Here is a 14,694-nt window from a genome sequence, read left to right on the forward strand (position 1 = left end):
TACTTTGATATTTAGAACCTAACAATACGCAAGTGATGTCTGATAAATTAACAAGTTGATGGTGCACTCAAAGAAGCCTCAGCTGCTAAGCACAGATAAATTAAACTCAAAACATGCTATTCTGTTATATTGAAATGTATTGCACGCTATACTGCGGTATGACGCAACTTTTAAATGAGTAGCCACTGTACTAATGTTTTAAGGAAGACCTAGAGACAGCCCTAGACAGCCTCAGGGGAAGGAAGGACACACCTGCTGGGACCCTGCAGCTTCTCGGGAGTTAACATGGAAACTCCTAAAATGTCACCAGTGGCCAGCCCGCTGGGCTGATGAAGATCTTTTAATAAAGACAAAAAGGTTAATGAAGGCGAGGCACTGGAGTGCGTTATCGCTGGTCTCTCTCTCTCTCTTTCTCTCCCTTTCCTCTGCTGTCTGTGACTAAGGGGAAGACTTGACCTTGTAGGATCAGAACACTAAGTGGATTTTTAATCCATCCCGTGCCCTCTAGACTGGCGGGGAGCCGCCAGTTATTTATAGGTGAAATGTCATGTCTTTCCTAACGAACACTTCTTATTTTTCTCCTCAAAATAATGGCCCGTCCAGTCAAATATATTCTGCACAAATGAGGAAACGAGCATTAATCAGCTGACTTCATTTTGTAGGTGGCATTATTTATAACGCTGGATTTGCATAATGAGATTATTTTGTTCTGATCAATAAACCATTCAGAACATTGGTCCTATGTGGTAGGTAGTATGCCTTAAAGCTTCAAAAACCTTGTTATTTTCCATTTTATTGATTTATCTTGTGTCATTGAGTTTATACCGTAATATTCTGGCCTTTCAGTCCTTGATACCAAAGCATATGTGCCTTTTTATTTTGCCTGGTTAAAGAATAAATACAGTACATGAACCACTGCTCCCTTTCAGATGTTTTTTTGTCAATGAGAATCACGCCACCGGACACAAGCGCTAACCAAACTGTCGGCAGTGATCTTCAGTGTAATGTTTGGTTTATTACTCTGGACTGGCCCCCTCTCTGTTGATGGAATGGGCCTTGTTATCAGCATTTAGACAGCTCTCACTAACGCCTTCTCAATCGATACCCCCTTCATTGTGTTCAAGGGGCTTAGTAGTCGATCAATGCTCAGCTGTGTGACCCCTCTTTCCCCTCCTCCCCCTGCCTGCTCCTAAAACAACCATCACTACACCTCAACACTGCTGCTGCATAGTGCTGCCTGCTGACGGTGGCCTTGGGATGATAGACAGCATTGTTAAGTCAATTCCCTCTTCCCACCCAGCATCTACATTATCTATACAGTATCTCATTCTCCTTCATCATCAACTAGCTCATTCTTCACCATCCTTTATCATCCTCACTCTGCCTACTGTATGTCACAAATCAAAACGTCATCTTCTTAATTTGATGTTTTTTCCTGCTCCATGATTCGATTTTGTGGCCTGAAGCCTTTCAAAACACAATGTTCACATGTCACACCCTCAAAGATGATACCGTTGTTTCCGATGTGAAAAAAAAAACTGTAAGATATCTATCTATAAGATATGAGCTTGTCTTTCTGTCACTTATTTGAAGTCCAAGGTACTTGTCTTGTGGTAACTTTACCTCAGTCTGTTGAAGGCACTGTGCACAGAACAGATTTCCTGCTTGATGTCAGTTTGAGTACCGGTAACTCGTCACTGCACACTTGAGTGAAACAGACACTAATTAGTTTGATGAAGTGAGGGCTTATAAATAACAAGTCCCCTCTCTCTGTTCTCAGTGTGTCTATTGGGATCAGCTATGTCCTAGCTGGCAGTGAGGCCTACGCCGCTCTTCTACATGTGAGGTAAGTCTGCAGTGGCAAAAAACACAAGGGCAGTGACAGACATATCATAATGGTCAAAATATTGTCTCATTATAGTGTGTGGGTAGTTTCCATGTTCTACTGTTTACTCTTTACCCCTTTTGAGGTGTAAGTACTTCTCATTGTCTTTGCCAATTATGACTTCAATAGGCCAGATGAGTGATTAACTGGGGTAAATTAGGGTTCAAATTTTAGGATTAGGGCCATATCAGTAAAGCTAGACCATTTGGCTAACAAGGTCTTCTTTATCTTATTGGCAGTGCAATTGACAGCCTTCAAACATAACACTTAGCTTGAGTTGTGCTGTTATAACACTAGACTATTTTGAGAATATCGTAATGGCTGTCACTACATAATTTCCCAGGTAAATTGATTGGGAATTTAGCCATTACACTGGGGTTAACACCCATTCTCTTACAATAAGTGAATAACAGAAAGTCAGGACACTCATTTAACATCACCCTACATAGGACAACGTCCCCAATCACTGCCATGGGGAATTGGGATATATTATTTTTTTTAACCAGAGGAAAGAGTGCCTCCTACTGGCCCTCCAACACCACTTCCAGCAGCATTCCAGTGACCGACCAGGACCAACCCTGCTTAGCTTCAGCAGAAAGCCAGCAGAGGGATGCAGGGTGGCATGCTGCTGAAGCTAAGCAGAGTTGGTCCTGGTCGGTCCCTGGAATGCTTCATTCCCCATTAGTACATTAAGCGTTATCTACTGAGTGTATAAAACATTAAGATATAATATTGAGTTGCACCCCCTTTTGCCCTCAGAACAGCCTAAATTTGTCGGGGCATGGACTCTACAAGGTGTCGAAGCGTTCCACAGGGATGCTGGCCCGTGTTGACTTCAATGCTTCCCACACTTGTGTCAAGTTGGCTGGATGTCCTTTGGGTGGTGGACCATTCTTGATACACACAGGAAACTGTTGAGCGTGAAAAACCCAGCAGCTTTGCAGTTCTTGACACAATCAAACCTGTTCACCCTCTGAATGGTATACATACACAATCCGTGTCTCAATTGTCTCCAGTCTTAAAAATCCTTCTTTAACCTGTCTTCTCACCTTCATCTACACTGATTGAAGTGGATTTAACAGGTGACATCAATAATGGATCATAGCTTTCACCTGGATTCACCTGGTCAATCTGTCATGGAAAGAGCATGTGTTTCTAATGTTTTGTACACTCAGTGTGTATGTACCTGCACACCTCAAGCAAATTAGAACACAATGTTTTTTAATAGTAAGTCTTACATTTTTGTCGATATGTAAGGAAAGCATAATTAAGACTATACCATGATGTTTAAACACGAACATAAAACATTGTGGCTTTTTGTATTTTATTTTTATATTTATTGGATTCGGGCAGTAGGTCCTTGTGAATATCGCTCCTCATGTTTCTGTAATTTTGTAAGACTGTTTCTCTTTAAAGTCTTAGTCTTTAGAAAGCTTTGCTTTGAATAATTCATTCCCTTTTATCATTACTCTAAATGTTTTACTTTTAACTCATATTTTAGATTTCTCCAGTAACTACTGTCGTAACTGAAAGGCCTCTGTCTGTACGATAAAAATGTATTTTCGCACAACTTGAAACACCACAACTTAGAAATGCACTCATTATATCTTGCCCAAAGGCAGGGTCTCTTTTTCAGTATAAACACCGGTTTTACAAGAAGAACAAAACAGAAATAATACTTTATACAATATCTGAGAAATCTTTTTGATATAAAGAATACATTATTTTTGTTTTTCTCACTACACATATCAAGATTCACATTGTCATATATTCATGAAAAATAAATTGTATTTCTTTAATCTATTCATATGACAACATATAAAATAGGTGCTTCTTTTTCTCCAACATCTTAGAAATGAAATCAAAGGTGCCCTTTCAAAAAATAACCGGTAAAATTCAAGTCAGTATCTGTCAGGTTCCATGTTAAAGTGGCCATCAGTATTCAGCACTAGCTCCACACATAAACAGGAATATTGAATAAGCAGACTCTGGTAGCCTCTCCAAGAACAGCATACGGTATCTTAATTCAATAAAAAAGTGCCTCTAATTGCAACCTGGTGCTAGTTTCTGTCATTTCTGCTGGGTCTGTCCTTGAGATAATTGCGTATCTCAATCTCTTTTGCCAGTTCTGTTGGGCCTCTGATGGGAAATGGTGATAATGTTTGAGGAAAAGGATAGTTAGTTCTATGTATAGACTTTCACACACTGTATTCCCAGGTTTGATGAGTTGTTTGTTTGCATGTTTATATTTTTTATTCGAAAATATCTTAACCTCTTATGTGAAAGAGTGTGAGGTAAATCACCGAGGCTATCTAAAATCACAACAGGATTTGATCTCCTAAACTTGCCTTTTACCTCTTAAAAGTTGCTCTGATGTTCCTTTTGCCCTTGAGTTAGGTGGAGCTCGGAGTACAGAGCTTTTTCATTTTAATTAAAGCACTTCCTCTAGCTTTCCTCTGAAAACATACACTAGAGACAAATTCCACAACAAGAAATAATACTCTGTTATCAGGCTGAAAGGATCCATTTATCTACCAAGCAACCAAACCATGAAAGCACTTTAAAGTTCCTCGGATATGAATAATTAATCTGTTTATTTATCTGGGAAAATTATCCCTAAACGCTTTGAGCTGTGTTATTGCTTACTGCTTACTGCTATCTCCTCCTCTCCTCTTGGTGTGGCCTGCTAGAGTATTTCATTTGAAAAGTGCTTTGTGAAGAGGGGCCCTGGGATGGCAGGCTGATGAATCTACACAGACATCTAGCCTCACTTTATTATCATACTAACATATATCCTCCTGCCTCTGTTTAGTCTGAAATGGCATGGATTTGAATAGCCAAACTGCCCAAGAGTAGTAAGTCAGTAAGTAATAAGAGTAACACTAATGGGGGATGTTACTGTTGTAAAGCTATTCAGAGTTATTCCTGAGAGCTATTTATTGTTTTTCTGTGATGCAAAAATGTATAGTTTATGATTTAAAAGGGGTGAGTTCATTATCTTCTTATTTAGCTTCCTGCTATATTTCTCATTAGTTAGTAAAAGCCAGCCTTAGATGTTTCTTTTCCAGTGAGCTTGTAGTGAGCGATTCAGTGATTCAGAGTCCAGGTTTTAAGAATGGTTCTTGTTTCCCTTATGGCGGTATGCCCTATCATGCTACTCTGGTGTGGTGTTAGCTCCAGCGTGCAGAAATAAGGATGTTATAGACAAATCCACACTGTCAATACTCCCATCTGGCCTGTGGATGATATTATTTCACACTGTCACTCTCCCCACACAGCCTACAGTGCCTTTGGAAAGTATTCAGACCCCTTGATTTTTTCCCACATTTTGTTACGTTATAGCCTTATTCTAAAATTGATTACATTTTTAAAAATCCTCAGCAATCTACACACAATACCCCATAATGACAAAGCGAAAACAGTTTTTTATAAATTTTAGTGGCGCAGCGGTCTAAGGCACTGCATCTCAGTGCTAGAAGCGCCACGACAGATCCTGGTCCGATTCCAGGCTGCATCACAACCGTGATTGGGAGTCCCATAGGGTGGCGCACAATTGGCCCAGCGTTGTCTGGGTTAGGGCATGGCTGGGGTGGGCCGTCATTGTAAATAAGAATTTGTTCTTAACGGACTTGCCTTGTTAAATAAAGGTTAAATAAATTAAAAACCCGAAATACCTTATAAGTATTCAGACCCTTTGCTATGAGACACGAAATGGATGTCAGGTGCATCCTGTTTCCATTGATCATCCTTGAGATGTTTCTACAACTTGATTAAAGTTGATCTGTGGTAAATTCAATTGATTGGACATAATTTGGAAGGGCACACACCTGTCTTTATAAGGTCCCACAGTTGACAGTGCATGTCAGAGCAAAAACCAAGCCATGAGGTTGAAGGAATTGTCCGTAGAGTTCCGAGACAGGATCTGAGGAATGGTACCAAAACATTTCTGCAGCATTGAAGGTCCCCAAAAACACAGTGGCCTCCATCATTCTTAAATGGAAGAAATTTGGAACCATCAACTCTTCCTAGAGCTGGCCACCCGGCCAAACTGAGCAAGAAGGGCCTTGGTCAGGGAAGTGACCAAGAACCCAATGGTCACTCTGACAGAGCTCCAGAGTTCCTTTGTGAAAATTGGAGAACCTTCCAGAAAGACAACCTTCCAGAAGGACAACCATCTCTGCAGCACTCCACCAATCAGGCCTTTATGGCAGGGTGGCCAGACGGCAGCCACTCCTCAGTAAAAGGCACATGATAGCCCGCTTGGTGTTTGCCAAAAGGCACCTCAAGACTCTCAGACCATGAGAAACAAGATTCTCAGGTCTGATGAAACCAAGATTGAACACTTTTGGCCTGAATGCGAAGCTTCGCATCTGGAGGAAACCTGGCACCTTCCCTACGGTGAAGCATGGTGGTGGCAGCATCATGCTGTGGGGATGTTTTTCAGCGGCAGGGACTGGGAAATTAGTCAGGATTGAGGCAAAGAAGAACGGTGCAAGTACAGAGAAATCCTTGATGAAAACCTGCTCCAGAGGGCTCAGGACCTCAGACTGGGGCAAAGTTTCACCTGCCAACAGGACAACGACCCTAAGCACACAGCTAAGACAACGCAGGAGTGGTTTCAGGACAAGTCTCTGAATGTCCTTGAGTGGCCCAGCCAGAGCGCGGACTTGAACTCGATCAAACATCTCTGGAGAGACCTGAAAATAGCTGTACAGCAACGCTCCACATCCAAACTGACAGAGCTTGAGAGGATCTGCAGAGAAGAACGGGAGAAGCTCTCCAAATACAGGTGTTTAAAAAAATAAAAAATAATTCACCTTTATTTAACCAGGTAGGCTAGTTGAGAACAAGTTCTCATTTGCAACTGCGACCGGGCCAAGATAAAGCATAGCAGTGTGAACAGACAACAGTTACACATGGAGTAAACAATTAACAAGTCAATAACACAGTAGAAAAAGAGTCTATATACATTGTGTGCAAAAGGCATGAGGAGGTAGGCGAAAAATTACAATTTTGCAGATTAACACTGGAGTGATAAATGATCAGATGGTCATGTACAGGTAGATATATTGGTGTGCAAAAGAGCAGAAAAGTAAATAAATATAAACAGTATGGGGATGAGGTAGGTAAAATTGGGTGGGCTAGTTACCGATAGACTATATACAGCTGCAGCGATCGGTTAGCTGCTCAGATAGCAGATGTTTGAAGATGTGTGCCAAGCTTGTAGCGTCATACCAACGAAGACTCAAGGCTGTAATCGCTGCCAAAGGTTCTTCAACAAAGTACTGAGTGAAGGGTCTAAATACTTATGTGATATTTCAGTTTATTTTTTTAAATTTGCAAAAATGGCAAAAAAAAACGTTTTTTGCTTTGTCATTATGGGGTATTATCAAAACAAATCAAATCAATTTGTATTTGTCACGTGCTGAATAAAAACAGGTGTAGTAGACCTTACAGTGAAATGCTTACTTACAAGCCGTTAATTAACAATGCAGTTTTAAGAAAATACAAACAAAAGTAAGAGATAAGAACATCAAATAATTAAAGAACAGCAGTAAATAATAATAGCGGGGCTATATACAGAGGGTACCGGTACAGAGGCAATGTGCGGGGGCACCAGTATCAAGGAAATTGAGGTAATATGTACATGTAGGTAGTGTTATTAAAGTGACTATGCATAATAACAGAGAGTAGCAGCAGTGTAGAGGGGGGGCAATGCAAATAGTATGGTTAGCCATTTGATTAGTTGTTCAGGAGTCTTATGGCTTGAGAGTAGAAGCTGTTTAGAAGCCTCTTGGACCGAGACTTGGCACTCCGGTACTGCTTTCCGTGCGGTAGCAGAGAGAACAGTCTATGACTAGGGCGGCTGGAGTCTTTGACAGTTTTTAGGGCCTTCCTCTGACACCACCTGGTATAGATGGATGGCAGGAAGCTTGGCCCCAGTGATGTACTGGGCCGTATGCACTACCCTCTGTAGTGCCTTGCGGTCGGAGGCCAAGCAGTTGCCATACCAGGCAGTGATGGAACCCGTCAGGATGCGCTCGATGGTGCAGCTGTAAAACCTTTTGAGGATCTGAGGACCCATGCCAAATCTTTTCAGTCTCCTGAGGGGGAATACGTTTTGTCGTGCCCTCTTCATGACTGTCTTGGTGTGCTTGGACCATGTTAGGTTGTTGGTGATGTGGACGCCAAGGAACTTGAATCTGTCAACCTGCTCCACTACAGCCCTGTCAATGAGAATTGGGGCGAGCTCGATCCTCCTTTTCCTGTAGTCCACAATCATCTCTGTTGTCTTGATCATGTTGAGGGAGAGGTTGTTGTCCTTGCACCACACGGTCAGGTGTCTGACCTCCCTATAGGCTGTCTCATCGTTGTCTGTGATCAGACCTATCACTGTTGTGTCATTGGCAATCATAATGATGGCGTTGGAGTCGTGCCTGGCTGTGCAGTCATGAGTGAACAGGGAGTACAGGAGGGGACTGAGCACGCACCCCTGAGGGGCCCCCATGTTGAGGATTAGTTTGGCAGATGTGTTGTTACCTACCCTTCCCACCTGGGGGGCGGCCCATCAGGAAGTCGAGGATCCAGTTTCAGAGGGAGGTGTTTAGTCTCCGGGTCCTTAGCTTAGTGATGAGCTTTGAGGGCACTATGGTGTTGAACGTGAGCTGTAGTCAATGAATAGCATTCTCACATAGGTGTTCCTTTTGTCCAGGTGTGAAATGGCAGTGTGGATTGCAGTAGAGATTGCATAATCTGTGGATCTGTTGGTGCGGTATGCAAATTGGAGTGGGTCTAGGGTTTCTGGGATAATGTTGTTGATGTGAGCCATGACCAGCCTTTCAAAGCATTTCATGGCTACAGACTAGAGGTTGACCGATTAATCGTAATGGCCGATTAATTAGGGCCGATTTCAAGTTTTCATAACAATCGGTAATTGGCATTTTTGGACACCGATCATGGCCGATTACATTGCACTCCACGAGGAGACTGCGTGGCAGGCTGACTAGCTGTTATGCGAGTGCAGCAAGGAGCCAAGGTAAGGTGCTAGCTGGCATTAAACGTATCATATAAAAAAAACAATCAATCTTAACATAATCACTAGTTAACTACACATGGTTGATGATATTACTAGTTTATCTAGCTTGTCCTGCGTTGCATAAAATCGATGCGGTGCCTGTTAATTTATCATTGAATCATAGCCTACTTCACCAAACGGTTATTTAACAAGCGCATTCGCGAAAAAAGCACTGTCGTTGCACCAATGTGCACCTAACCATAAACATCAACGCCTTTCTTAAAATCAATGCACAAGTATATATTTTTAAACCTGCATATTTAGTTAATATTGCCTGCTAACATGAATTTATTTTAATTTACTAGGGAAATTGTGTCACTTCTCTTGCATTCTGTGCAACAGAGTCAGGCTATATGCAGCAGTTTGGGCCGCCTGGCTCGTTGCGAACTGTGTGAAGACCAACTTCGCCATACAGGGGATGACTTAACAAAAGCGTATTTGTGAAAATAACACAAATGTTGCACAAATGTACCTAACCATAAACATCAATGCCTTTCGTAAAATCAATACACAGAGGTATATTTTTTTTAACCTGCATATTTAGTTAAAAGAAATCCAGGTTAGCAGGCAATATTAAACTAGGGAAATTGTGTCACTTCTCTTGTGTTAATTGCACGCAGAGTCAGGGTATATGCAACAGTTTTGCCCGCCTGACTTGTTGCGAACTAATTTGCCAGTATTTTATGTAATTATGACATAACACTGAATGTTGTGCAATGTAACAGGAATATTTAGACTTATGGATGCCACCCATAATAAAATACGTAACGGTTCCGTATTTCACTGAAAGAATAAACGTTTTGTTTTCTAAATGATAGTTTCCGGATTTTACCATATTAATGACATATTTATGTTATAATTAAGTCTATGATTTGATATTTGATAGAGCAGTCTGACTGAGCGGTGGTAGGCAGCAGCAGGCTCGTAAGCATTCATTCAAACAGCACTTTCGTGCGTTTGCCAGCAGCTCTTCCCTGTGCTTCAAGCATTGAGCTGTTTATGACTTCAAGCCTATCAACTCCCGGGATTAGGCTGGTGTAACCGATGTGAAATGGCTAACTAGTTAGCGGGGTGCGCGCTAATAGCGTTTCAATCGGTGACGTAACTCGCTCTGAAACCTTGAAGTAGTTGTTCCCCTAACGATGTGTCGAGGGTGACTGTTGTATTCCTGTTATATTCGATGTATTCCTGTTTCGAGCCCAGGTAGGGGCGAGGAGAGGGACGTAAGCTATAATACTGTTACACTGGAAATACTAAAGTGTCTATAAGAACATCCAATAGTCAAAGGTATATGAAATACAAAATGTTATAGAGAGAAATATTCTTATAATAACTACCTAAAACTTCTTACCTGGGAATATTGAAGACTCATGTTAAAAGGAACCACCAGCTTTCATATGTTCTCATGTTCTGAGCAAGAACTTAAACGTTAGCTTTTTTACATGGCACATATTGCACTTTTACTTTCTTCTCCAACACTTTGTTTTTGCATTATTTAAACCAAATAGAACATGTTTCATTATTAATTTGAGGCTAAATTGATTTTATTGATGTATTATATTAAGTTAAAATAAAAGTGTTCATTCAGTATTGTTGTAATTGTCATTATTACAATTATTATTATTTATTTTTTTACCTTTATTTAACTAGGCAAGTCAGTTAAAAACAAATTCTTATTTTCAATGACGGCCTAGGAACAGTGGGTTAACTGTCTGTACAGGGGCAGAACGACAGATTTGAACTTGCAACCTTCGAGTTACTAGTCCAACGCTCTAACCACTAGGCTAGCCGGCCACCCCAAATAAATAAATAAATACATTAAAAAACATTTTTTTATTTTTTTTAATTTATTTTTTATTTTTTTTTATTTTTTTAAATCGGCTGATTAATCTGTATCAGCTTTTTGGGGTCCTCCAATAATCGGTATCGGTATCGGCGTTGAAAAATCATAATCAGTCGACCTCTACTACAGACATGAGTGCCACGGGTCGGTAGTCATTTAAGCAGGTTACTTCAGTGTTCTTGGACACAGGGACTATGGTTGTCTGCTTGACACATGTTGGTATTACAGACTCAGACAGGGAGAGGTTGAAAATGTCAGTGAAGACACTTGCCATTTGGTCAGCGTATGCTTGGAGTACACATTCTGGTAATCCGTCTGGCCCTGCGGCCTTGTGAATGTTGACCTGTTTAAAGGTCTTACTCACATCGGCTGCAGACAGTGTGATCACACAGTCGTCCGGAACAGCTGATGCTCTCATGGATGTTTCAGTGTTACTTGCCTCGAAGCGAGCATAGAAGTTATGTAGATCGTCTGGTAGGCTTATGTCACTGGGCAGCTCTCTGCTGTGCTTCCCTTTGTAGTCTGTAATAGTTTGCAAGCCCTGCCACATCTGATGAGCGTCGGAGCCGTTGTAGTGCGATTCGATCTTAGTCCTGTATTGACACTTTGCTTGTTTGATGGTTCGTCTTAGGGCATAGCAGGATTTCTTATAACCTTGAAAGCGTCAGCTCTACCCTTTAGCTCAGTGCGGATATTGCCTGTAATCCATGGCTTCTGGTTGGGGTATGTACAGTGGGGAGAGCAAGTATTTGATACACTACCGATTTTGCCTACTATTTTTCCTATTTACAAAGCATGTAGAGGTCTGTAATTTTTATCATAGGTACACTTCAACTGTGAGAAACGGAATCTAAAAATCCAGAAAATCACATTGTATGATTTTTAAGTAATTAATTTGCATTTTATTGCATGACATAAGTATTTGATCAGCTCGGGGGTTGCAGCCTTCCGGTTACTAGTCCAACGCTCTAACCACTAGGCTACGCTGCCGCCCCAAATTACAGTTTTTAATGTCCCGTTGGTAGGACATAAGTGCTTTCAGTTCGTCCCATTTTTTTCCTCCTGTGATTGAACATTAGCTAACAGGAGTGAAGGCAAAGGCAGGTTATCTACTCGTTGCCTGATCCTCACAAGGCACTCTGATCTTTTGCCACGAAATCTCCGTTTCCTTCTCCAGCGAATTCCGGGGATCTGGGCCTGGACGGGTGTCTGTAGTACCTCTGACTCATTGAAGAAAAACACTTTGTCTAATCTGAGGTGAGTAATCGCAGACGCTCTTTTCGGTCATAAGAGATGGTAGCAGCAACACTATGTACAAAACAAGTTACGAACAATGCGAAAAAACAAACAATAGCCTGGTTGGTTTAGAGACGATAAGACGGCAGCCATCCCCTCTGGCGCCATCTTCATATTATGTGTAGATTGATGAGGAAAAAACAACTTAATCAATTTTAGAATAAGGTTGTAACGTAACAAAATGTGAAAAAAGTCAAGGTGTCTGAATATTTTCTGAATGTACTGTATGCTGCACCCAGCCTCCCAGCAAACCCTCCCCTCTGTACCCACATGCCTACAGCGCACATTTGGGAAAACATGCAGACAAATCATGGCCTTCAAAGCAAATCTATTTCAAAGAGATGTGTTGGACTTTAGACAAGGGGTTTATTGATTGTCTGTTATAACTGTCACAGTAATATTCAGCAGCTCAGCAGTTAACAATGGAAAGAGCTCTTTATGATAATATATTTGGGGAAGAAAATAATGCTGTAAGCAAGAAATCACAAGGAGGATCGATAGATTTCAGAATTCAAAGCATGAAATAACTTATTCATATCTGTCTGCTAAAAGTTATACATACATTTATAGTACAGGTGTAACAGAAATTTGTATTTTATACCATGCATAACCAAGCATTTATTTAATGTTGACTGAATTCAGCCACTCGACTATACTCTCTGTTAATGCATCTGGACAACCTCAAAGCAAAGCTCATCACATATTGTCTTTGGCTGAAAAAAACCTCAGTCAGTAACATCAGACAGGCTACAGTCCATTGACTTTGAAGTCATACTGGGATGAGGGGATAGACAAAAGTTGCAATCAAACGCTGTTACAGTACACACTGTCCACTGAGAGTACAAAACATAAATATTGAGTTGTACCCGCCATTTTGCCCGCAGAACAGACTCAATGTCTCAATTGTCTCGAAGCTTAAACATTTCACCTGGATTCACCTGGTCAGTCTATGTCATGGAAAGAGCATAATGTTTTGAAATCTGTGAATATTATTCAGGTCACATTTTTAACTAGTACATATACTGTATGTACAATAGGCTAAGAATAGGGTTGAAGTCCCTTCCTGTACTCCCTGTTCACCCATGACTGCACGGTCAGGCACGACTCCAACACCATTAAGTTTGCAGCTGACACAACAGGGATCACCTGATCACCGACAACGATGAGACAGCCTATAGGGAGGAGGTCAGAGACCTGATCGTGTGGTGCAAGGACAACAACCTCTCCCTCAACGTGATCAAGACAACGGAGAGGATTGTGGACTACAGGAAAAGGAGGACCGAGCACGCCCCCATTCTCATCGACAGGGCTGTAGTGGAGCAGGTTGAGAGCTTCAAGTTCCTTGGTGTCCACCTCACCAACAAACTAACATGGTCCAAGCACAACAAGACAGTTGTGAAGAGGGCATGACAAAACCTATTCCCCCTCAGGAGACTGAAAAGATTTGGCATGGGTCCTCAGACACTCAAAAGGTTTTACAGCTACACCATCGAGATCATCCTGATGGATTGCATCACTGCCTGGTATGGCAACTACTTGGCCTCCGATCGCAAGGCACTACAGAGGGTAGTGCGTATGGCCCAATACATCACTGGGGCCAAGCTTCCTGCCATCCAGGACCTCTATACCAGTCGGTGTCAGAGAAAGGCCCTAAAATTTGTCAAAGACTCTAGCCATCCTAGTCATAGACTGTTCTCTCTGCTACCGCACGGCAAGCCAAGTCCAAGAGGCTTCTAAACAGCTTCTACCCCCAAGCCACATGACGCAGAACATCAAAAAAAAAATGGCTACCCAGAATTTTTGCATTGCCCCCCTACGCTACTCTCTGTTATTATCTATGCATACTCACGTTAATAACTCTACCTACATGTACATATTACCTCAATTACCTTGATACTGGTGCCCCCGCACATTGACTCTGTACCGGTACCCCCTGTACTGTATATAGCCTCGCTATTGTTATTTTACTGCTGCTCTTTAATTATTTGTTACTTTTATCTCTTACTTCTTTAGGTATTTTCTTTAAACTGCATTGTTGGCTAAGGACTTGTAAGTAAGCTTTTCACTGCAAGGTCTACACCTGTTCTATTCGGCGCATGTGACAAATAAAATTTGATTTGATTGCAGTGCAAGAGCACAGGGACACTTGCCTGGGTGTTCTGTATTGTAGCAGCTGTAGCAAGGTGGCTCAAGTGTGGAGTCAAAGTGAGCTCTCTGTAACTTTGTTTTTTTCTTTGTCTGCATGGGAATTTGGCTGTAATTACCTTTATCAGTTTGAAGAGGTCATTTATTTTGTTCCAGTAAATACATAACCTGTGTATTATTCAGAGTAACTATTTCTAGTTGGACTGGGTGCAGCCCATGTGAATGCTTGAGTGGTTTATTAAGAACACGTTATTGGCTTAGGATATCTGCTGGATATTGCCTCCGAGAGCAGGCCAGTTATTGGAGAGAAAAACCCCAGTGAATTTCAAGTGATCCCCTTGTAGGCACTAATCAATAGGTTATTTCAGTCCCTCTTAGTGGGATCCACCGTCTCCACCATCCATTTTGGCCAAACCAAATTATTTGAGTGAGAAATGAGGCCATTGTATG

The 14,694-nt window shown here is 41.5% G+C and overlaps 1 protein-coding gene across 1 annotated transcript in view; it reads left to right on the top strand.

Moving 5' to 3' along the window:
* The window catches only part of LOC139409744 (uncharacterized), a 100,201-nt gene that overhangs the window by 25,256 nt on the left and 60,251 nt on the right, over positions 1–14,694 (top strand). Inside the window, exon 7 of the mRNA XM_071155131.1 lies at positions 1,781–1,846. Coding sequence (XP_071011232.1) covers positions 1,781–1,846 — 66 coding nt within the window. The remainder of the gene's footprint in view (positions 1–1,780; positions 1,847–14,694) is intronic.

This window comes from Oncorhynchus clarkii, chromosome 5 (genome assembly GCF_045791955.1).
Source record: "Oncorhynchus clarkii lewisi isolate Uvic-CL-2024 chromosome 5, UVic_Ocla_1.0, whole genome shotgun sequence".
NCBI classification, from domain to species: Eukaryota; Metazoa; Chordata; class Actinopteri; order Salmoniformes; family Salmonidae; genus Oncorhynchus; species Oncorhynchus clarkii.